The sequence below is a fragment of the Budorcas taxicolor genome, chromosome 5, assembly GCF_023091745.1.
Source record: "Budorcas taxicolor isolate Tak-1 chromosome 5, Takin1.1, whole genome shotgun sequence".
NCBI lineage: Eukaryota > Metazoa > Chordata > Mammalia > Artiodactyla > Bovidae > Budorcas > Budorcas taxicolor.
In genome coordinates this window covers 163,484,361-163,509,288 of record NC_068914.1, presented here as the reverse complement: position 1 = coordinate 163,509,288, position 24,928 = coordinate 163,484,361, and the positions used below count along the sequence as shown (strand labels likewise).

Below are 24,928 nucleotides of genomic sequence, written 5' to 3'. Positions count from 1 at the left end.
GTTTCCTCTGTCTAGAACTTTTCCCCTCTATCTTCAGAAGACAAGTCCTTTTTATCTTTCAAGTGGCAGCTCAAATGTCGCTACATTAGAAAGGACTTCTCTGACTTTACAGGCCAGAGCATCACTCTTCTGAAAAGTCTTCTTTATTACACCATCCTTTTCATTTCTTTGTAGCAGTGACCACAAACTCAAGGTATCTTTATGAATCTGTTAACTTAGCTATTTTCAGTCTCTCCCCCTAGAATGGAAACTCCATGACGGCATCCAGTCTGTTTGAATCCTCAGATACACTACAGTGTCCCCGTAACCATAGCAGATGCCTGGCAATTAGTAGACACCCAGTAAAGCTGTGATCAGTAGTGGGTAATGGAGTGGACCTCTGTTAAAGCAGCAGCCTTGGAGAACAGAAAGGAAGAAGGAAGAGACTGCAAAGAGCTGGACCAGGCTGTGATCTCCACAAGAGCAGGGTTCAGTTCAGTGGTGGCTTTCAGGCACAGTCTTCCTGACCCATAGATGATGCAATGTTTATTCCATGAAAGAATGAAATTGGCGCGTTTTAGTGACCCCTTAGTTCAGGAAGGGGCTTTGCTTGCGGCTCAGAGAGTAAAGAATCCACCTGCAAAGGAGGAGACTAGGGTTCAATTCCTGCGTCAGGAAGATCCCCTGGAGAAGGGAATGGCTACCCACTCCAGCATTCTTGCCTGGAGAATTCTATGGACAGAGGAGCCTGGTGGGCTACAGTCCATGAGGTTGCAAAGAGTCGGATACTACTGACTCTTTAGGTCAGGAAGATAAGAGGAGTTAAAGACAACGTAAGTTTTCTGGCTTGGGTGCCCAGCTGTGAGGAGTGGAGCTAGAACTGAAACATGAGCCTGTCTCACTGCATCTCCTCTCTGTGCACTCCCTAGATGGCTGATCCTGACCCTGGGGAGAGAAGCTATGACAACATGCTGAAAATGCTCTCAGACCTGAATAAAGACTTGGAAAAGCTGTTGGAAGAGATGGAAAAAATCTCAGGTAGGATGTTTTCCCAGGCAAGGTACCTTCCTCCTTTCCAAGAGCTCAAATCCTCCTTATACTTCCAAGCTCAAACCAAGTACCTCCTCAATCAGGTCTTCCCTGACTACTTTTCAACTTCTTCGCCATGTAGCTACTATACCACAAGATTTTATACTAACCACTGATATTGCCTTGAATTGTTTTCTAATTATTTTTGTGTGTTTGCATCTTATTCCAGCAAATGGACTATTATCTTCTTGAGGGCAGAAATAGTAACTTCTTCTTTTGTAACCGGGCACACAGTACCATGAAGAACTAGTAAATGGTTAGTCGCTCAGTCGTGTCCAACTCTTTGTGACACCATGGACTGTAGCCCGCCAGGCTTCTCTGTCCATGGGATTTCCTGGGCAAGAATACTGGAGTGGATTACCATTTCCTTCTCCAAAAGCAGCAATAGAATTGAACTAATTTCTCCACTTTTGGAAAAGAATGTTAGTCTGTTATTTTATTTAACATGTTTCCAGTAAGCAGTAACTAGCAGTGGTAGTGATACAATGATAATTTCTTTAATTTGTTCTTTACTAGTTCGGAATATATGTAATTCTTAAAATTCTGTTATCCCATTTTATTAGAGAAAATTACAATGTGAAACAAATTTTAGAGTGCCCAAATACTCTACTTAAATGAAAACAAGCTATTTTTAATGTATTATTAGTTTTTACGTAATCTCCACTTACTACAAGTCTTCAGAAAATTTCTACTTAAAAATGTTCTCAATTTCGTGCCCAAATACTTGGAAGTTTTATATATCCCTTTTTAAAAAGTTCTAGAATTCATTTTCCACTATAAGTTGTTTGATTCCTTCAATCTAATTAAATATTGTCTTATTTAACACCATTTACTAAGCACATATATGTGCTTTTTTAAAAATACAAAGTTGAATAACGATGCTCCTTCTTGAGACGTGAGTAGGGACCAGTAACAGACATCAAGATGACTAGTTATATTTAAACATGTAAATTTAAAGCACATTTTCACTTTATGGTAAAGCTATAATCCAGCAAATGCTGCTGATGTACCGCAAGTACTGGGGAAGGGGCAGAGGAGAGGCAGACTTCTTGGGAAGGCGAGTGAGGCTTCGAACAAAGCAGAGCGTTAGGGAAGGGGTAGGGATTGGACAGATGAGGTCGGTCCTGTGAGCAGGGAAGAGGGGCTGTGCAGGAAAAGAAATAGTCAAGGCTGTGTGCCTGTGAGGGGGAGATGGGCATAGTCAAGAAGTCCCAGTAGCGCATGAGATTCACAAGGTGGCAGGCCATAAAATAAGAGGCGGAAAGGTGAGAAGAAACATCTTTAATGCAAGGCCAAGTTAAAGAGGTCTAGCTTTCTTATGTAAGTGATAGGGAATCATTTGGAATTTCGAGGAAGTCAGCTGCCTTTTGGAAAGATAGCTCTGGTAACAGTGTGAGAGATAGTTCAGAAAGAAAAGCCTGGAGCAGGAAGACCAATTAGGCAGGTTTTCCAGAACTAAAGGCTGAAAAGGAGCGAGCCTTAACACAAGCTTGGCACTGAGAACAAGAAGAGTATAGCTGATTTCTGTGAGAGAATGTCTTACTGATTTGTAAGAGCTCTTTCTGTATTAAGACTCTTAGGTACTAGTTCAAAACTGTAGGAAATATTTTTCCCAGTTTGTCATTTTCCTTTAATTTTGTATATGAAGCTTCAGTGAGGAGAAGTCTTATGTAGTAAAAATGTATTTATACTTTCCTTTCTGATTTATTCCCATTGCTTCAATGCTTAGAAAATCTTTCCCTAATTCAAGATCAGTGAAACAGTCACTTATATTTTCCTCTACTTTGTGGTTTTAGTGTGTTGTTTTTTTTCAAGATTTAATTCAAAACTATCTGGTGTGCCAAAGGAACCAGGCTTGTCCTGCATTTTTATTTAGATTCACTGGAATCTCTCTTTGGTAAATATTCCAACAGTAATTAAGGTGGTAGGTAAGTAAGTTATTCAGTTCAGTTCAGTTCAGTCGCTCAGTCATGTCCGACTCTTTGTCACCCCATGGACTGCAGCACGCCAGGCTTCCCTGTCCATCACCAACTCCCGAAGCTTGCTCAAACTCATGTCCATCGAGTTGGTGATGCCATCCAACCATCTCATCCTGTGTCGTCCACTTCTCCTCCTGCCTTCACTCTTTCTCAGCATCAGGGTCTTTTCAAATGAGTCAGCTCTTCACATCAGGTGGCCAAAGTATTGGAGTTTCAGCTTCACCATCAGTCCTTCCAATGAATAGTCAGGACTGATTTCCTTTAGGATTGACTGGTTGGATCTCCTTGCAGTTCAAGGGACTCTCAAGAGTCTTCTCCAACACCACAATTCAAAAGCATCAATTTTTCAACACTCAGCTTTCTTTGTGGTCCAACTCTTCCATCCATATGTGACTACTGGAGAAACCATAGCTTTGACTAGACGGGCCTTTGTTGGCAAAATAATGTCTCTGCTTTTTAATATGCTGTCTAGGTTGGTCATAGCTTTTCTTCCAAGGAGTAAGCGTCTTTTAATTTCATGGCTGCAGTCACCATCTGCAGCGATTTTGGAGCCCACTGTTTCCATTGTTTCCCCATCTATTTGCCATGAAGTGATGGGACCAGATGCCTTGATCTTCATTCTTTGAGTGTTGAGTTTTAAGCCAGCTTTTTCACTCTCCTCTTTCACCTTCATCAAGAGGCTCTTTAGTTCCTCTTTCTGCCATAAGGGTGGTGCCATCTGCATATCTGAAGTTACTGATATTTCTCCCTGCAGTCTTGACTCCAGCTTGTGCTTCATCCAGCCCGGCATTTCGCATGATGTACTCTGCATAGAAGTTACATAAGCAGAGTGACCATACCCAGCCTTGACGTACTCCTTTCCCAATTTGGAACCACTCTGTTGTTCCATGTTCAGTTCTAACTTTGCTTCTTGACCTGGATACAGATTTCTCAGGAAGCAGGTAAGGTGGTCTGATATTCCCAGCTCTTTAAGAATTTTACACAGTTTGTTCTTATCCACACAGTCAAAGGCTTTGGCTTAAGTTATTAAGTAATAATAATTAAGTTGATATTACTAAGGTAATAGTGTTGTATTTAAAAAAATGCTCTCTCACCGTAGAGATGAGGTTGACAGGTATTTATATTGAAACAAGTCACAGAAAAAACTTAGCTTTGATGATTTTTAAAATTTGTCTTTGAAATTTTCTAAGTAAAAACTAAAATTATTTGATACATTCGGCTATTGAATTCAAGCAGCTGCACATCTTGGAAGGCTTTTGTACTTTCTTCCTCACAGAAATGAAACAAATGTAGCCTGCATCTGCTTGGCATGAATGAGGGTTCTGTTGCACATGATTCTACATCCCCTCCCTTTGGTGCTTTTCCGCATCACATTCCTTGAACTGGTATAAGGTCCATTATTTTCCCTTTAGGTTATTCTTTCCTTCATTTTAGTTGCACATATTTTCCTCTTTTATAACCCTATTTTTATATAAATATTCTGCACAGTTGTCTAATTTGGGGGGCAATCAAATCTTATAAAAACTTGCTTTAGCGATTTATCAGCTGATAAAGTTATGTTTCTATCAACATATAAGCAACCACAGATTAAAGAGTATTAAAATGTTTTGTAAAGTTTACTTTTTATAGTTTCTCAAAGTAAATAATTTGTCCTTGGGCCCATGGATTCAAATCTAATAGTTGAGAACACTAAGATATTTTTCTACCTGAAGCGTAAGCAACAGAACTATTTTGTCATAGTATCGCTAGGACAGGTTAAGACAAATATTGTTGAAAGAAGTAACATGATTTTAGACCAGGATGAATCTCACAACCTTACCCTTTAGGTTAAATTTAAAATGAAGCCCAACACATAAGTCTTTAGCTTCTGTTGCCCCTGGGAAGGCTCTTGCCCCATTTTTCCAGTGACCACACAGGCCAAACAAAATCACCAAAGAAGCAGTCATCAACTATCAAAAGCACCAACCAGCAAATAAATATAAATGTGCATATTTATACAAATATATATGCATATTTTAAACAGTATTAAAAAGCCAAATCCTCTTGACTTCAAGGCTTAAAGTTTCTCTTTCTGTTCTCTTTAAGTCAAATCATGACCTAGGATAAATCTCCCAGTACAAATTTGGCTGCACGGCTTATGAGAGTGAGCCCTGAGAATGTGAGACTTCTCAGGTAGGAGGGGAGATTCTAACTGGGTTTCCCACCCCTGCCCCAAACCTATCCCATTCCTATCCTATTAGTTGAGAAGCAATTTCTTTATTACTCATGAAATTTTTTACATGTAGTAGGGCAGAGATAGCTAACTTGTTTTATAATAAGTTAGGTTTTTCGTTTATCACACTAGTTTCATTATTATTAATCAGTAAGCTCCCCCTTCATTATTCTTTCTTTCTTTTTCTTTTCACCTTTTCTCACTTGTTTATTCTCCAGATGAATACTCGATTCATTTAATATTTTATTTGGAATTGTGTTAAATGTATACACTAATATGGAAAGAATGATATCTTTTAAAAAAAATACTTATTTGGCTGGGTCAGGTCGTAGCTGCGGCATGCAGGGTCTCTCATTGTGACGCACAGGCTCTTCCCTGTGGCCTGATGGCTCTCTAGCTGGGTGGCCCATGGGCTGCAGAGCACACAGGCTCCAGGAGTTGCAGCTCAAGGCTTTAGTTGCCGTGCAGCATGTGGAATCTTAATTCCCTGACCAGAGACTGAACCTGTGTCTCCTGCATTGGAAGAAGGCCTCTTAACCACTGAATGACCAGGGAAGTCCTGAATAAGACGTTTTTAACATTAAATATTCTCAGGCAGGCTTCCCTTGTGGCTAAGCTGGTAAGGAATCTGCCTGCAATGCAGGAGACCTGGGTTCAATCCCTGGGTTGGGAAGATCCCCTGGAGAAGGGAAAGGCTACCCACTCCAGTATTATATAGTCCATGGGGTCACAAAGAGTCGGACATTACTGAGCAACTTTCACTTCACTTCACTTCACTTCATTCTCAGGTAGAAATGTGGTATTTCTCTCTAATTATTCAAATATTCTTTAACATGTCTCAAAGGATTTTACAATATTTTTCTCCAGATTTCTTTCCTTCAAGTTTTATTTTTCTAATTTTATTAAGGTATAATTGATGTGTAATATTGTATACATTTAGGTTGTATAATATGCGAGGTACCGGGGGTATGTTTATTTGTTCAAACAACAAAAACACATCTGTAGCAGCACCTGCAATTGGTGTCACCTCCTGATTGAGTTTACACAAATCCACTGTCATTCTCTCTAAGATTTGTCTTCTGTCCATGCCCGATAGGCAAGTGGAATGGAACTGTGGTGGGAACTACCTCCTGTGCCTTTCAAGTTGTTAATTGCAGTAAGAATCTCCGCAGTCCCTTCAGGAGTGCAGTGTGGCTTTTAGTTTACTGCTTTCACAGGTGGAGGCACTTCTAGTCCCCTCCACCTGGTCTTTCCTGCCAAATAACCCTCACTCTGTGGATTAGGGAATAAATACGGGCATTCTCCCAGTTGTTGAGTATGTATATTTCAATTATCCATCCTGGAACTGGGGAAATTACCACGGTATGGGTTCAGAAACCCACTGAGCCCACTGTGAGCTAGAGCTCCATGGGTAACCGGGCCTCCGTCTGCTGACTGGTGAACCACTATGCTAGTGGCAATGCTTTGGGTCCCCAGGAACTTGTGTCAGTTCAGATCCAGTATCTAGGAATCCCCAGAAGATCTGATTACTTCCCTTTCCCCAAAGTTCAGTCTTCAGCCATACTATTGTGGGGTCCCTGTTCCAGAAGCAGATGATCACGTAAAGAAGAAAAATAACTGAGCAAGTAGTTACAACAGATTTTGACAAGTGTTAAAATGAAAGGCAAAGGAGAAAAGGAAAGCTATACCCATCTGAATGCAGGGTTCCAAAGAGTACCAAGGAGAGATAAGAAAGTTTTCCTAAATGATCAAAGCAATGAAATAGAGGAAAACAATAGAATGGGAAACACTAGAGATCTCTTCAAGAAAATTAGAGATACCAAGGGAATGTTTCATGCAAAGTTGGGCTCAATAAAGGACAGAAATAGTATGGACCAAACAGAAGCAGAAGATATTAAGAAGAGGTGGCAAGAATACACAGAAGAACTATACAAAAAAGATCTTCATGACCCGGATAATCACAATGGTGTGATCACTCACCTAGAGCCAGACATCCTGGAATGAGAAGTCAAGTGGGCCTTAGGAAGCATCACTACAAACCAAGCTAATGGAGGTGATGGAATTTCAGCTGAGCTCTTTCAAATCCTGAAAGATGATGCTGTGAAAGTGCTGCACTCAATATGCCAGCAAATTTGGAAAACTCAGCAGTGGCCACAGGGCTGGAAAAGGTCAGTTTTCATTCCAATCCCAAAGAAGGACAATGCCAAAGAATGTTCAAACTATCACACAATTACACTCATCTCACACGCTAGCAAAGTAATTCTCAAAATTCTCCAAGCCAGGCTTCAACAGTACATGAACTGTGAACTTCCAGATGTTCAAGCATGATTTAGAAAAGGCAAAGAAACCAGAGATCAAATTTCTAACATCTGTTGGTTCATAGAAAAAGCAAGGAAATTCCAGAAAAACATCTACTTCTGCTTTATTAATTACACCAAAGCCTTTGACTGTGTGGATCACAACAAACTGTGGAACATTCTTCAAGAGATGAGAATAGCAGACCACCTTACCTGCCTCTTGAGGAATCTGTATGCAGGTCAAGAAGCAACAGTTAGAACCAGACATGGAACTAAAGACTTGTTCCAAACTGGGAAAGGAGTATGTCAAGGCTGTATCTTTTCACCCTGCTTATTTAACTTCTATGCAGAATACAGCATGCGAAATGCCAGGCTGGATGAAGTACAAGCTGGAGTCAGGACTGCAGAGAGAAATATCAATAACCTCAGATATGCAGATGACACAACCCTTATGGCAGAAAGCAAAGAACTAAAGAGCCTCTTGATGAAAGTGAAAGAAGAGAGTGAAAAAGCTGGCTTCAGACTCAACATCCAAAAAAAGAAGATCATGGTATCTGGTCCCGTTACTTCATGGCAAATAGATGGGGAAACAATGGAAACAGTGAGAGACTTTATTTTTATTTTTGTTTTCTTTCCCAAACATTTTATTTTTTTATTTTAATTAATTTATTTTTTTTAATTGGAGGCTAATTACTTTATAGTATTGTAGTGGTTTTTGCCAAACATGGACATGAATCAGCCACAGGTGCACATGTGTTCCCCATCCAGGATCCCCCTCCCACCTCCCTCCCCATCCCATCCCCTAGGGTCATCCCAGTGTACCAGCCCTGGGCACCCTGTCTCATGCATTAAACCTGGACTGCAATCTGCTTCACATATGATAATATACAGACTTCAACGCTACCCTATCAAATCACCCCACCCTCACCTTCTCCCACAGAGTTTAAAGAACTGTTCTTTACGTCTGTGTCTCTTTTGCTGTCTCACATATAGGGTCATCATTACCATCTTTCTAAATTCCATATATATACTGTATTGGTGTTTTTCTTTCTGACTTACTTCACTCTGTATAATAGGCTCCAGTTTCATCCACCTCATTAGAACTGATTCAAATGCCTTTTTTAATGGCTGAATAATATTCCATTATGTATATGTGCCACAACTTTCTTATCTATTCATCTGCCAATGGACATCTAGGTTGCTTCCATGTCCTGGCTATTGTAAACAGTGCTGGCATGAACATTGGGGTACACGTGAACAGACTTTATTTTTTTGGGCTCCAAAATCACTGCAGATGGTGACTGCAGCCATGAAATTAAAAGACGTTTGCTCCTTGGAAGAAAAGCTATGACCAACCTAGACAGCATATTAAAAAGCAGAGACATTATTTTGCCAACAAAGGCCTGTCTAGTCAAAGCTATGGTTTTTCCAGTAGTAATATATGGATATGAGAGTTGGACCACAAAGAAAGCTGAGCATCAAATAATTGATGCTTTTGAACTGTGGTGTTGGAGAAGACTCTTGAGGGTCTCTTGGACTGCAAGGATATCAAACCAGTCAATCCTTAAAGAAATCAGTTCTAACTATTCATTGAAAGGACTGATGCTGAGGCTGAAACTACCAATACTTTGGCCACCTGATGTGAAGAGCTGACTCACTTGAAAAGACCGTGATGCTGGGAAGGATTAAAGGCAGGAGGAGAAGGGGACGACCGAGGATGAGGTGGTTGGATGGCATCACCGACTCAGTGGACATGAGTTTGAGCAAGCTTCGGGAGTTGGTGATGGACAAGGAAGCCTGGCGTTGTTGCAGTTCATGGGGTCACAAAGAGTCAAACACCACTGAGCAAACGAACTGAACTGAACGAACTGAACTCCATGTGAATAATCTACATGGAGCTATAAGTAGCCAAAGGTGGAACCAAATTTGATATAAAGAGCCAAGAAAGGCCTCCTAGAGTAAATTGCTTCTCAACTAGGACTACAATATGAGCATGAGTTAGTTGAATGGAAGAGCAAAGGAGAAAACTGAAGAGTTTCTGAATACAGAAATCAGAGCAGGTTTAACAGGAGATGGGGAAGAGTGAATTCAGTTATGGATAATGCTGAGTTGGGAGTGCCAGATTTATACAGAGGTGGAGATATTCTGCTGCTAAGTCACTTCAGTCGTGTCCGACTCTGCAACCCCACAGACGGCAGCCCACCAGGCTCCCCCGTCCCTGGGATTCTCCAGGCAAGAACACTGGAGTGGGTTGCCATTTCCTTCTCCTATGCAGGAAAGTGAAAAGTGGAAGTGAAGTCGCTCAGTCGTGTCCGACCCTCAGCGACCCCATGGACTGCAGCCTTCCAGGCTCCTCCGTCTATGGAAAACCTTCCAGGCAAGAGTACTGGAGTGGGGTGCCATTGCCTTCTCCGGAGATATTCTATGCACTGTCAAAACAGAATCACAGAGCCAGTGTAAACGGTATAATGTGAGATGGTTGGATGGTATCACTGACATGAGTTTAAGCAGGAGTTTGAGAACATGAACAAGAACATGAGTCTGAGCAAACTCTGGGAGATAGTGAAGAACAGGGAAGCCTGGCGTGCTGCGGTTCACAGGCCGCAAAGGGTCAGACTTGACTTAGCGACTGAACAACAGCGATATAAATTGGCATGGCCGCGACGAAAACCAGCTTGGAGGTTTCTCAAAATATTAAAAGTACAACTGCCATATGATCAACAGTTCCTCTTCTGGGTATATATCCAGGAAGCGAAGGGAATGAAATCAGTGTCTCAAAGAGATATCTTCATTTCCATGTTCATTGCAGCTTTATTCACAAATAGCCAAAGTATGGAAACAACCTAGGTGTCTGTTGACGGATGGATACATGAAGGATGTGACACATTTACATACACCCCAGTGGGATAGTCTTCAGCCTTAAACAGAAGGAAAGCCTGTTGTCTGCGACAACATGGATGATGAATCTGGAGGATGTCTTACTAAGTGGAATAAATAACAGTGTACAGGAAGACCCCCTGGAGGAGGAAATGGAAACCCACCCAAGTATTCTTGCCTGGAGAATCCCATGGTTAGAGGAGCCTAGTGGGCTGCAGTCCACAGGGTTGAAAAGAGTCAGACATGACTACATGCACACACACATTCAATGGCATATAATACATTCATAATTTTGTGCCACCACAAGCTCCATCTAGTTGTGAAACAGAACAGGACCCTATAGCCCCCTGCATGTCCTCAGCCTGCTTTTTGTCTATGGAAAAACATTAGCCAAAGAATAAGTATAATCAGAGAGGTGAGAACATGCAGAAACAAAGGAAAACAGTCACAGGAGCCTCACCGAGCACAGTCAAAGGCTTTCAGTTCCTCCTCACAGACTTCCTTGGTGGCCCAGGCAGTAAAGAATCCGCCTGCAATGCAGGAGACCTGGGTTCGATCCCTTCCCCTTCCAGGGGAAGATCCCCTGGAGAAGGGAACGGTTGCCCACTATTCTCTCCTGGAGAATTCCATGGACAAAGGAAGCTGCCAGGCTACAGCCCATGGGGTCGGAAAGAGTCGGACATGACTGAGCGACTTTCACTTTCGTGAGCTATAGATAATATTCTGAGCCGTATCCTGTGAGCTGCCTCACAGTTACTGAAAGCCCCACCAGGTGGAAGAACTTAACTACAGGATGGCCAGACTGCAGCCATGACATAAGCTGCCTCAATCCCAATAATCTGCCTCAAAAAGTGGAGACAAATGGACCCTGAAACTGAAGATTAGCTATGCCTAAAGCAGCCAAGATGACGCTGGTCACATCACCGATGCCCAATTTCAAGATGACTGTTGGTGCTGACTGTATTCTTTTGTGTGCAGGTAGCTCTCTGTGTCAATAAAAGCTCTTGCCCACTGACTGTCAGTCAGGAGGCGTTGGCCTTTGGACAGATGTGTGCCCTCCCTCCCCCCTGGATGCTGGCGTCCAGAATAAAGCAAACTTTCCTTCCCGCCAGCTTGGCGTCTTTACTGGCTTCTGGGCAGCAGCAGGCAGACCGCAGTGGCGGTAATGGTCCCGCAGCATTTTTATCACCCAAAAAGGTGCTTTTTACCTGGGAAGCAGTCACTCCCATACCTCTCTCTTCACAACCCCTGGCAGCCACCAATCTGTTTCCAGTCTCTATGGATTTCCCTATTCTGGATATTTCAGTTAAAGAATCATATAATATGTAGCATTTTGTTTCTAGCTTTTTTCACCTACCATAGTTATTTTCAAGGTTTACCCATACTGTTGCATATATGAGTACTGTGTCCCTTTATATGGCTACATAATGTTTCATGTATTCATCCACTGATGTATACTGAGGTTGTGCCCTACTGTTTACCTGTTGGGCTTTCCAGGTGGTGCTAGTGCCAGTGCCGGAGAAGGCAACGGCACCCACTCCAGTACTCTTGCCTGGAGAATCCCATGGGCGGAGGAGCCTGGAAGACTGCAGTCCATAGGGTCGCTGAGGGTCGGACATGACTGAGCGACTTCACTTTCACTTTTCACTTTCATGCATTGGAGAAGGAAATGGCACCCCACTCCAGTGTTCTTGCCTGGAGAATCCCAGGGACGGCGGAGCCTGGTGGGCTGCTGTCCATGGGGTCGCACAGAGTCGGACACGACTGAGGCGACTTAGCAGTGCCAGTGCAAGAGAGATGAGAGACTTGGATTCAGGCCCCGGGTCAGGGAGGGCCCCTGGGGGAGGGCGTGGGAGCCCACTCCAGGATCTTGCCTGCGTGGGGCCTGGCGGGCTGCAGTCCATGGGGTCACAGAGAGTGGGACACAAGTGACTGAGTACACGCGCGCTTAACTGTTGTGCCTGGTGCCCCATGAACACTCCTGCACAGAGTTTGTGTGAGAGCCCACTCTCTATTGTTTGGGATACTTTCTAGGAGGGGAGTTGCTAGGCATGTAATTCTATGTTTAGCTTTCTGAAGAATCTCAAACTGTTTTACACAATGGTGCCTCATTTTACACTCCCACCAGTAACGTACAAGTTTCTAATTTATCCACATCCTGAGCAACACTTGTTATTTTCCAGGTTTTTTTGTTGTTGTTACTGGATTTCTTTTATTGATTTGAAGTAGTTTCTTGTAGTCTAGACATTAACTCATTATCAATTCTAGGATTGTACAATTCTGTCATTTGTATGAAAAATTTGTCCGTGTTGTCCTTAGTTGAAAAAAATATTTCTATAAAAACAAATTCACCAGGACTTCCCAGGTGATCTAGTGGTTAGGAATCCGCCTTCCAGTGCAGGGATGCAGGTTTGATCCCTGGTCAGGGAATTAAGATCACATATGCCACAGAGCATCTAAGCCCATGAGTTACAAACAGAGCACCCAGGTGCCGCGACTGCTGAGGCCCGCAGGCTCTGGAGACCACGTGCCATGGTGAACGCGCCTGTGAGCCCACAAAGACCCCGAGTGCCACAGCGCCGATGCGGCGCAGCCACATAAAGAGAGGCATTTAAACTGATAGAAACTAATTCACCAATATTCTAGCTGATGATCTATGATGCTTACGCAGTCCCTAGGTCGCAGATAATCTGCTAAATTTTTATCCATAAATGTTATTTTATCTTTCATGTTTGTCTTTAATTCATAGGGCATATACTTATCTTTTTCACTGATTTTTGGTATTGCTTTCATCATATACTAAATTCCATACACACTGAGGTCTGTCTCTGAATTTATTTTCTTCCACTGGTCTGTTGTCTGTGCAACACTATTTTTTAAACAATGCTTTAGGGAATTCCCTGGAGGCCCATTGGTTAAGACTCTGCACGTTCACTGCCGACCGTGTAGGCTCGATCCCTTATCAAGGAACTAAGATCCCACAAGCTGCACAGCACAGCTAAATTAATTAATTGATTAAGTTGAATAGGGCTTTATAGGATATCTTGATATCTAATAGGGCATATTTCCCCTTTTCACTGTTGTCTTTTTAAAAGTGACTTGACAGTTGGACCTTATTCTTTCAAACACACTTTTATAATTTACAAATACTGATAGTTTTATCTCTTATCTTACACCTCTTATTTCTTTTAAATTCTTAAACTCCATTTACCAGCATCTTCAATACCAGCAATATTATTAGAGACAGCCTTGTTTGATTACCAAAGGAATTTATCCACAGTTTCCCCATTAAGTATAACGTTTGCTGTAAGTTTTTGATATATTACCTTTACTAGGTCAAAATGTCTCCTTCTGTTCCTAATCTGTTAGAGTTTTTATTTTCTAAAATCACAGATAGGTAATAGGTATTAAGTTTTGCTAACTGCTTTTTTGTATTAACTGAGATATTACTATGATTTCCTCCTTTTATTCAGTTCAGTTCAGTCGCTCAGTTGTGGACGACTCTTTGCAACCGCATGGACTGCAGCACGCCAGGCCTCCCTGCTCCTCACCAACTCCCAGAGCTTACCCAAACTCATGTCCATTGAGTCGGTGATGCCATCCAACCACCTCATCCTCTGTCATCCCCTTCTCCTCCTGCCCTCAATCTTTCCCAGCATCAGAGTCTTTTCAAATGAGTTAGCTCTTTGCATCAGGTGGTCAAAGTCTTGGAGCTTCAGCCTCAGCATCAGTCCTTCCAATGAATATTCAGGACTGATTTTTTTTTTTAGGATTGACTGGTTTGATCTCCTCGCAGTCCAAGGGACTCTCAAGAGTCTTTTCCAACACCGCAGTTCAAAAGCATCAATTCTTCAATGGTCAGCTTTCTTTATAGTCCAACTCTCGCATCCATACATGAGCACTGGAAAAACCAGAGCCTTGACCAGATGGACCTTTGTTGGCAAAGTAATGTCTCTGCTTTTTAATACGCTCTCTAGGTTGGTCGTAACTTTCCTTCCAAGGCGTAAGCGTGTTTTAATTTCATGGCTGCAATCTTTTATTACTTTTTATTACTGTGTTTAATTAAGCTGATTGATTTTCTGATACTCAACTATCCTTGAATTTCTTTTAAAAATTCTACTTGATCATAACATATTATTTTAACATATTGCTAAATTTGGTTAAACTATATTTAGGATTTCGTGTTTAGTTCCATGTGAGACAGACCTATAATTTTGCTTAATATAATCTTTTCTTTTAAAATAAGCCAGCTTAGGGAAAATCATGTTTTCATTTTTGCTTGTCTCTATTCTCAGGTTTTCCACAGTATAACTGAGATGCATCCATCAAATGCTTTCCTTAAAAAGTCATACAGTCAGCCTACCGGTCTTCCCTCTTTTCCTAATTTCTGAAATTACTCATAGCAGATAAGAATTAACTATTCTTCAAAGTTCAGTAGAATTCATCTGAAAAGCCATCTGGGACCTGAGGTTTGAGGAGGTAGACCTTCACCATTTACATTTTTAAATGTTGATTCCTTTATTTTGCCTGTGATGTGAATTAGCCTGTGGGCTTGTCTTCATCCCTTTACTGCCTAGCTTGACTGGCCTCATCATTCCTGTTCTCTGCTCCTACCTCTGGGACTGTCAAAATAAATCTGCTTACTGCCTCCCTCATTAGTCCTCCCCTCTCCTACACAGATTTTGGAATACTTTATCTTCATCCTTTACTGAACTGAACCCTGTTTCTAGGTGCACATCTTGACCATTTAAAAAAATTTTCTGTGTGAGGACATGAGCCTACGTACTGGGTGGTCAGAGTGCGTGGCAGAGCCCTGACTAGCCTCTCAGAGATGGCTAGACTGCAGATCTCTTCAAGAAATAATTTTGGGATGCCAAGGGAACACCTCATGCAAATATGGGCACAATAAAGGACAGAAATGGTATAGACCTAACAGAAGCAGAAGCTATAAAGAAGAGGTGGCAAGAATACACAGAAGAACTATACAAAAAAGATCTTCATGACCCAGGTAACCACAATGGTGTGATCACTCACCTAGAGCCAGACATCCCGGAATGAGAAGTCAAGTGGGTCTTAGGAAGCATCACTACAAACAAAGCTAGTGGAAGTGATGAAATTCCAGTTGAGCTATTTCAAATGTTAAAAGATGATGCTATTAAAGGGCTGCACTCAATATGCCAGCAAATTTGGAAAGCTCAGCAGTGGCCACAGAACTGGAAAAGGTCAGTTTTCATTCCAATCCCAAAGAAAGGCAATGCCAAAGAATGTTCAGACTACCACACAACTGCACTCATGTCACACGCTAGCAAAGTAATGTTCAAAATTCTCCAAGCCAGGCTTCAGCAGTACATGAACTGAGAACCTCCAGCTGTTCAAGCTGGATTTAGAAAAGGCAGAGGAACCAGAGATCAAATTGCCAACAATGTTGGATCATACAAAAAGCAAGAGAATTTAAAAAAAACCGTTTACTTCTGCTTTATTGACTGTGCCAAAGCCTTTGACTGTGTGGATCACAACAAACTGTGGAACATTCTTCAAGAGATGGGGATACCAGACCATCTGACCTGCCTCCTGAGAAATCTGTATGCAGGTCAAGAAGCAACAGTTAGAACTGGACATGGAACAACAGACTGGTTCCACATTGGGAAAGGAGTAGGACAAGGCTGCATATTGTCACCCTGCTTAATTAACTTCTATGCAGAGTACATCGTGCAAAATGCCAGGCTGGATGAAGCACAACCTGGAATCAAGCCTGCTGGGAGAAATATCAATAACCTCAGATATGCAGATACCACCACGCTTATGGCAGAAAATGAAGAGGAACTGAAGAGCCTCTTGATGAAAGTGAAAGAAGAGAGTGAAAAAGCTGGCTTAAAACTCAACATTCAAAACACTAAAATCATAGCATCCAGTCCCATCACTTCATGGCAAATAGATGGGGAAACAATGGAAACAGACTTTATTTTCTTGGGCTCCAAAATCACTGCAGATGGTGACTACAGGCATGAAATTAAAAGATGCTTGCTACCTCGAAGAAAATCTATGACCAACCTAGACAGCATGTTAAAAAGCAGAGACATTACTTTGCCAACAAAGGTCCATCTGATGTGAGGGTTGGACTGTGAAGAAAGCTGACTATTGAAGAATTGATGCTTTTGAACTGTGGTGTTGGAGAAGACTCTTGAGGGTCCCTTGGACTGCAAGGAGATCAAACCAGTCAATCCTAAAAAAAAAAAAAATCAGTCCTGAATATTCACTGGAAGGATTGATGCTGAGACTGAAGCTTTAATACTTTGGCCACCTGATGTGAAGAACTGACTTATTGAAAAAGACCCTGATTCTGGGAAAGATTGAAGGCAGGAGGAGAAGGGGATGACAGAGGATGAGATGGCTGGATGGCATCACTGACTCCATGGACATAAGTTTGACCAGGCTCTGGGAGTTGGTGATGGATGGGAACGCCTGCTCTGCTACAGTCCATGCGGTTGCAGAGTCATACACAACTGAGTGACTGAACTGAACTGAACCAGAGATAGGACCTTGGCTTTGCTACTCTGCTGGCCTTGCCAAAAGCCCTCTGAGAGGGCCTGCCCTCACTACCTGATCTAAAATAAGGCTTTCCTACCTCATTTCTCTGTCACAGTACATGCTGCTCGTTCCCTTCACAGTTCCGTTCATGATGAGTAATTGTCTTGTATGTTTATACCTGCCTCCTCCCGCTGCAGCTAGTAGAGACGCTCCGGAGGGCGGGGGTGCATCCAGCCTTATAGACTGCTGCATCATCAGGGCTGCCTTAGTGAAATGCCAGCACAGGGCACGCGCTCAATAGATACTGACTGAATGGAAACTCAGGAGACACATGTTTCTGAGGGATGATTGGGAGGCTCTCCTATCTGTACTATTTCTCCCTGGGATCCAATTACAGGGAGCTGTGCCCTTGATACGATGTTCTAGTATCTCACTGAATTGCCTTTTCTGACGTGTGCTTTGGTACTGTGCCCCCAGCTTTCTTTTACCAATGATTACAATTGTAGACACAGGAGAATGTGTTTTTATTTGTCTGTTTGGCTAGGCTGGCTCTTAGTTTCAGCATGCAGGATCTTTAGTTTCGGCATGGCATGTGGGATCCAGTTCCTTGATCGGGGATCGACCCTGGGCTGCCCACACTGGGAGCGTGGAGTCTTAGCCTCTGGACCACTGGGAAAGTCCCTCTTTGCATTTAAAGTAAGGATGTTGTCAAGGACATTTTCAACTATATTACATACCTCTCATGAAATATACCTATAGGAAAATTCTTTCTTAGGATAAAAGTGTCATCAACAATGGGTTTGTTTTTATTTTACGCTCACTGAATCTTTTAAAAAATAATTTTCAGCATTCTATTTTTAAAAACGTTTTTATTTGTTTATTTTTGGCTGTCCTGGATCTCCATTGCTTTGCTTTGGTGCTCTCGTTGTGGCGAGCAGGGGCTGCTCACATGGCAGCGCGCAGGCTTCTCACTGTGGCAGCTTCTCTTGTTGCAGTGCGCAGGCCAGGTGCGCAGGCTTCAGAGCTGCAGCACGCAGGCTCTGTAGCTGCAGCGTGCAGGCTCTAGAGCGCAGCATCAGTGGTTGTGGGGCGCAAACTTAGTTGTCCCAAGACATGTGGAATCTCCCCAGAGCAGGCTCAAGCCCTGCACTGGCAGGTGGACCCTCATCCACTGCACCACCAAGGAAGCCCGGTCACTAAGTCTTGTAACTGAGCACGTTTTCCTCTCTGCTTCGGCCTCAGGAGACTCAGGGCTATAATTTCAGCTGCTCTGTAGGTCTGTAGGAGCTTGTTTTCTGTGAGCTATTTTTTTGGTTTCATTTTGTTTTACCCACCCTAGTTCTCTGTCCTGAATACCTCAGTTATTTATTTTACAGCAGGAGTTTCTCCTTTCTTGAGCACTTAATATGTGCAAGGCAGTTTACGTACATCATCCGTTTAATCTTCACAGCAAGCCGTGAGATCCGGACATTGTCCGGCCTTGACGTGTGAGGAGATGAGGTTAGTGGTTTAAATCTCTGACTCCAGGTCACACGGCCAGTGAGTAGAGAGCCTTGGCCTCAGGCCCATGCTCCACCTGCTGTCCAGGTGGCTGACATGATGGTCTGCGAGCTTCCTGCAGAGTTACCCAGGATGCTTGTTAAGATGCAGGTTCCTGGGCACCATTCCCAGCCCACTATGTAAGAGCCTCTTTGAGCTTTGAGAGGGCCCAGCTGTCTACCGTTAACAGGTGTCCCCAGAGACTCTTGCTGCAGAAGCTGGAGGGCCCCTGTGGGGCAGATGGTCACATGCCCTGTCTGCTGAGGCGCACGGCATGCGTCTTCTCTGACTGCTCCCTGACCACACAGCTGCCGCTTTCTGTCAAGCTTCAGGTCTGTCGCGCTGCTCCTCTGTGCTGCGTGCAGACATGCGTGTGCGTTCGTCATTAGTCATCTGCCTGTTTTTTTCCTTTTGGCAGCACCATGCAGCTTGCAGGGTCGTAGTTCCCTGACCAGGGGCTGAACTTGCACCCTCGGCAGTGAAAGTACAGAATCCCACCCACTGAACTGCCGGGGGATTCCCTGCCTGTCTCTCCCGTGGTTAATTTCCTGAAGGATATAGTTTCCCAAAGTATCCAGCTTTTGTTAGCCCAGCCCGGAGAACTTCTAAGGGGATGTGTTTGCTGCACACAGAGATGACCCTCTTATTCTTAGGTCTAAAGGGGAGAACCACACTAGTGGACGGCTGTGCTCAGAGGGAAGGGGTGAGGTAGGGTCTCTGCACACAGCACTGGATTCGTACTGGAAGCGCAGGGTCATCTTCAGGCCAGGGGCACTGCCCTCAAGTTGCTCTCAGAGGGAAAGAAAGTCAGTCAGTCCAGTGGTGAGCACCAAGGGACACCTGACATGAACATGCAAACCTTCGTGAAAGGAGGAGCCCCTGGGCTGGTCTCAGTGAAAGCAGAGGGGTGCCCTGCTGGAGGCGGGCAGGCATCCCAGGCCCATGAGCATGAGAAAACCCGAGGCTCAGGCCTCACAGGAATGGCAGTGGGCAGCCCTGCCTCAGCATGGGAGCTGGGGTGGAGGAGCACTTCCTGGGAGTCACCCTGCAGCCACTAGCTGTGAACTGCAGATGGGTAAGGACCTGTATTTAACCTTTCCTGACATTTCATGTCATACTGCCATCCAACCTTTTAGTGTTGTGGGCTGGTGTATTCCGAAGTTAAGACTTGGTGAGATTAGGGAAGGTTCGTTCCTGCTCTGTGTAGAGAGGAGATTTAATAGGGGTTGTTATGAGCCCTCTGACACATGGCCGACCCGCTTTCTCTCCTTAGAGTAATTGGGTGGCTCAGCGCATCCTGTCCCAGGATGCTGGGCGTGACCAGAGGCACCCAGCCCTCGCCAGGGGGCCCAGCGCTGCAGCCACCCCTGTGGCCTGACCAGGGCCTGTCTGGCTGTTGCAGTGCAGGCCACGTGGATGGCCTACGACATGGTGGTGATGCGCACCAACCCCGCGCTGGCGGAGTCCATGCGGCGGCTGGAGGACGCCTTCCTCAACTGCAAGGAGGAGATGGAGAAGAAGTGGCAGGAGCTGCTCAGCGAGGCCAAGCGCGCGCAGTAGGCCCCCGGGTAGAGCCGCAGCAACCCCAACTCGTGGCCTGGGCACAGAGCTTGTTTCTCAATAAACTTATTTTCAAGCACCTCAGGATCCTTTCTGTCTCACCCAGCTGCATTCAGGCCCTGTGAGCACACAAGATGGGCGAGACGAGGATGCTCTGGTGAGGCAGAAGAGCTCAGTGCCAGTGGCGCTGAACTGAGAATAAGAGGCCAGAAAAGGAGCCAGACAGGTGGGGCACGGGCAGCATTCAGGCGGGTTTATTTGCCTTCCCACAGTGAGTTCCAAAGCGGACGAGGAGAACGTCGTTACTCGGCTGCATGTCTGGGGCACTGTGCTGGGCACTCGGGTGTGCCCTTAGGTTCCCACGACCCCATTTCAGACAAGAAAAGCCGTGGTGGATGTCTATCCAATCCACACGGCGAGTGAGGGGCTGGTGGGGAGGGGGCAGGCCCCTCCAGGAGCCGAACCAGAGGGAGAGGCGGCACCAAGCTGCAGACGGGCACGAGCTGAGTGGTCCTGGCCGGCCTGGGCAAGGGTCTAGGCAGGGGTTACAGCCAGCAGGACACTCAACAGACAAGGATTCTCAGCCCTGAGGTCAATCAGACAAAAGAGGGCTTCAGAGCTGTTCCAAGATAGAACCAGCCAGACTCCGGAGGCCTCAGGCCAGGTAGAAAGTCCCAGAGACAAGGGTGCTTTCCTGGGGACTCCTCTGGTCTCCCTTCTCACCCCCTTGAGTGCTCCTTGCCTGGCCTGGAGCCCCCCGGGTCAGGTCAGGCAGTGGGGTGTTACTGTGAGAGGGGCTCTGCCTGGGGGATGGATGGGTGAGCGGGCTGAGGCCCCAGGCAGCCAGGGAAGGATTAAACAGGAAGCAGCTTGGGTCCGGTGGGAGGTAAGATGCCAGCAACCAGCTCCCAGGCGCTGGAGGCCGGGGCTCTGAGGGGGAGCAGGCACAGAGGAAGGGGGAGTCAGGAGGCTCATTAGAACAGAAAAGGAAAGTTGTCCCAGGAACAGCAGCAGAGCCTTCTGCACCGCAGCCTCCTCCCAGGGCGCCTCCCGCCCAGCAGACCCGCCCCAGGGTCTCCCGGGAGAGCAGCCAGTCAGAGGGCAGTCTGCAGTGGGGCCCTGGCAGGCAGAGTCAGGGTGAACGGGCAGAGGACCCCTTTGGTCCCCAGGGGGAAAGGCTGCAGCTCCTTGGCCTGGAACTGGGCGGCCCCCTCGGAGACGGTGAAGGTGGCTGTGACTTGGCGGTTGAGGCAATAGATGGTGCTGCCCAGCGCCGCGCAGCGCAGCGGGGCGGGGGCGGGCAGGGGCAAGGCGGCGGCCCGGCTCCAGGAGCTCGTCACGGGGTTGTAGCGCATCACCGCGGCGCCCACGCCCCGCAGAAGGTCGAAGCGGTACAGGAAGCCCCCCAGAGCCACCATGTCGCCGGACCGCCGGTGGCTGGCACTGTAGGGGCATTCATCCCACGCATCCTTCGTGGGACGGTACCTGAGCAGCCGGTGAAAGAGATGGCCCCCGGTGACGTAGATGTCCCCCTGGCAGGCCACAGCCTCGTGAGCCACGGGGAAGGCGCCCGCAGGGAGGGGCGCGCGGGGGGCCCAGGCGTCCGCGCGCGGGTCGTAGCACTCCACGCTGTACAGACACTCGCCCCCGATGGCGTAGAGCAGCCCGTCCAGCGCCACTAGCTTGAGCTGGGCGCGCGCCTGCTGCATGGGCCGCACCTGGCTCCAGACGTCGGTCAGAGGGTTGTAGCAGAACACCTCGTTGGTGCAGACGGCCTCGGCGCCAGAGCCGCGGATGCCCCCCGCCAGGAACAGGTAGTTGTGCAGGGTGCAGAGGCCGCAGCCGCGCAGCGGGGCCTCCTGAGGCACCTTGGTCAGCGGCCGCCACGTGTTCTCTCCGGGGTGGAACACGTGCAGATATGCGGGCGGAGGCGGGGCCGCGGGCCCCACGCCAAGAGCCTCCGCCACAGGGGAGTCCCGTGTGAGCCCAGAGCGGCTCGCCCCGTAGAGGCCCGGCAGCACCAGGGCCCCCAGCACCGCCGGGCCGCGGCCGGTGCGCAGGCTCACGATGCGCTCCCGGTCAGCCCCACTCAGCTGCCGGTAGAGGTTCGGGTCTCTCAGCACGTGAAGCAGATTGTCGCTCATCCAGGCATAGGTTTCCTGGGCCAAGCCAGGGTCCCCGTGCTGCTGGGCAAAGGCCAGTGCCTCCAGGCAACTGCCCAAGTCCAACCATCGCGGCAGAGCCATGGCGGAGGCCCTGGACTTCCGGGGCCCCTCCACCACCCCCCAGCCTCCCGGCCTCTGCAGAAACCCCGTGAGTTTCCGGGCCTCCTCCTGCTTCTCCCCGAGGCCCTGCCCGAGGCCTGAAGGGCGAGGCCCTGCCTCGGACACCCGTCCCTGGGGCTGCCCTGGGGCCGTCCGGCTGGCCTCCTGCTTGGGGCTCTGGGACATTTCACACAAGCTGCGTTTCCGGGGCCGCGGGACTGGCTGGGGGTCCTGCCTTGTAGCCAGAGAGGGTGAAGAGCCAGGCTGGGTCTGCTCTGGGGGCGGCAAGGGGGCCATGGGCTCTGCGGCTCCCCTCAGCAGCGAGTCTGGATATTTCTCCTCGGTTCTGTCCCCTCTCGGGCCTGAGGGGGTGCCTGCAGCAGCAGCCCCCTCAGTCTCAGCGTGACTCTGCTGTGGCTGGGCTCCAGCCTCCTCCAGGCCCCCTGGACCCGCCCTTGTGGCCAGCCCCTCTGTGCCATGCCTGTCCTCCTCTGGGGGAGCAGCCAACTCTCTGATCTCAGAGGGTGAGACTGCGCCTGGATGGCTGGGACTCTCCAGAGCAGCCCTCAGGGCTCTCCCTTGGGTCCTCTCTGGCCTGGGAAAGGGGTGACTCCTGAGAACCATCGAAATAAGGTTTCCCCAGCTGGTTGAGAGCTGCCCCTGCTGATGGTCCTTGCAGAGAACAACACTGGGCTCCCGAGATGCAAGCCTTGATCCACTAGCAGCCATGGGGGCTGCAGCTGGTGCGGGGGCAGCGGATGGTGCTGGAGGAGGGGCACCTGTCGGGGGGGAAGGGGTCGGCGCTGGGGAGGAGGACCCCGCAGCAGGACTCTGGCTCACTCTGAGGGGCAAAGAGTCTGAAGGAAAGGAGATCGGAGGAATTGGGGCTCCAGGTACGAGACTGGGGCGGGCGTGTGCTGCGGGTGGGGACCCTGGGGGTGGAAGGGGTTTAGGGGTGCATGGCGGGGTCGTGGCTGAGGAGCTAGGGGAGGAGATGTAGCTGCAAATGTCTGCAGAACCACAGGCCACCCGGCCTCGCAGGGACCCTCTCCCTTCTCTAATGCCGTGGGCCCCTTGCTCCTTTGTCCCTCCAGGCCCTGAACTGAAGGAAACGTGATCTCCAGAGCCATTAGCCCCAGCCCGTCCCACAGTGCAGGCCTCTGTGGTCCTCTGCACCAGGGACAAGAGAGGGCGTCCCCCCTGGGGCCCCTCTGGTGATAGGCTCACAGGGCCCGGGGCCTGGCTGAAGCTCCCGGTGACCAGGACCTCCCTCCTCACCCAGGGCCAGCCTCCAGTGGCGGCTGGGGACCCTTGAGACTCCCTGGGGGCCAGGGTCGCAGCCTCCTTGTTCTCGCCGGCTGTGGCTGCTGAGTCCAGAGCTAGGCCTTGGGCGGCTTGGGGGCCGCTCTCCCCAAGCCCCCTCTCTGAGACACCCATCAAGGGCCTAGTCTGCAGGCTGCACAATGGGGGCGGCTCCTGGGGGAACAGGAGCCCCCGGGAGCCTGCGGGCAGGCTGCTGGCTGCACCCACAGCATCCCACACGCTCACCACAGAGCCCAGAGACAGGGCGTCCAGCTTTGGCCGGCGACAGCTGCTCCGTCCTGAGTCCACCTGCCCCCACCGGCTGCCGGGGCTCTGCCCCCTCGAGGCAGGTGACCTCTGCCCTTGTTGCCAGGGGCGACTGTCCCGTCCTGCCCTGTGGACAGGGGCCTTGCCTCGGGCACCCCCTGCCTCCCCCCGCACCTCCACTTCTCTGCCAGGATCCCGAGGGATGAAGTGTATCAGGAGGGGTGCAGATGACCCTTCAGCTTTGCTCCCACCTGGGAGAGCAGAGCCTGACCTGCGAGCCTCCTTCCCTTTACGTTGGAGGGTTTCAGGGGGTCCCAAGGCCCCTCCACTGGCCCCCTCCCCTGCTGGCATCTTAAGGGGAGGGGAGGCTGCAGCAGCCAGACTTCCGCTGCCCAGGGGCTCCTGATCCTGGGCGCCCACTGCAGCTGGACTACCCTGGCCACGTCCTGCAGGGCCTGGCTTTCCCTGCCCTGAGCCGTGACCCTCAACAGCGCCACTGACCTTGTGCTTCGGGGGTAGGGCTGGCCCAGCTGCTCCCACCTGCGAAGGCCGGAGGGCTGGTCCCGGCACTTCCTGGTCCTGCGCGGAGCCAAACCAGTGCAGAGCCAGCGCCGTGGCGGCCACCACGGCCAGGGCCAGCAGGGTCAGCGCGGCGCCCTCCCAGTCTTCGTCCACGTCCCCGTCCCAACCCCAGGCGAGGCCGCCAGCCTCTGAGGCGCTCTGGGCCATGGTCTGGGCCGCCAACCCGGCGAGAGGCACTGGGCAGCAGGCTGGGAGATGCGTGCTGCGCGACACTAGGGCTTCAGGCCCTCCCGGGTGCCGCAGATGGGCCCGCGAAGTGTCCCGCCCAGAGGGCTGCCTGGCTAAGGAGGCTGTGCCTGCGGGCGCGCCGCGGACCCGGGAGGGTGGGCCTCCGTCGAGCGGGGGTCAGAACAACTCCCCGCAGCTCCAGGAGCTCGGGCCTCCCCGACCCTGCCCCGCCCCCGCCCGCCCCCGCCCCTCCCTCTTTCTGCGGGTCCAGGGGTGGATGGCAGT

At 48.3% G+C, this 24,928-nt stretch overlaps 2 protein-coding genes across 3 annotated transcripts in view; one reads left to right on the top strand and one right to left on the bottom strand.

Moving 5' to 3' along the window:
- Positions 1-20,095, top strand: part of CPT1B (carnitine palmitoyltransferase 1B) — a 42,696-nt gene extending 22,601 nt beyond the window's left edge. Inside the window, exons 19-20 of one of the 2 annotated variants that reach the window (XM_052639377.1) lie at positions 909-1,017; positions 19,903-20,095. In XM_052639377.1, the coding sequence (XP_052495337.1) occupies positions 909-1,017; positions 19,903-20,060 (267 nt within the window). In that variant the 3' untranslated portion in view covers positions 20,061-20,095. Of the gene's footprint in view, positions 1-908; positions 1,018-19,773; positions 19,794-19,902 lie in introns of those variants that run through there. The other variant, XM_052639378.1, reaches the window with a different exon arrangement.
- Positions 20,096-21,154: 1,059 nt separating this feature from the next.
- On the bottom strand, positions 21,155-24,622 carry KLHDC7B (kelch domain containing 7B). Its single transcript, XM_052640658.1, has one exon. It carries the CDS (start codon positions 24,620-24,622, stop codon positions 21,155-21,157), a length of 3,468 nt encoding a protein of 1,155 aa, XP_052496618.1.
- Positions 24,623-24,928: the final 306 nt, after the last annotated feature.

Excerpts from the sequence above, each read along its gene's own strand:
- KLHDC7B (XM_052640658.1), bottom strand. The coding sequence starts at position 24,622 with ATGGCCCAGAGCGCCTCAGAGGCTGGCGGCCTCGCCTGGGGTTGGGAC.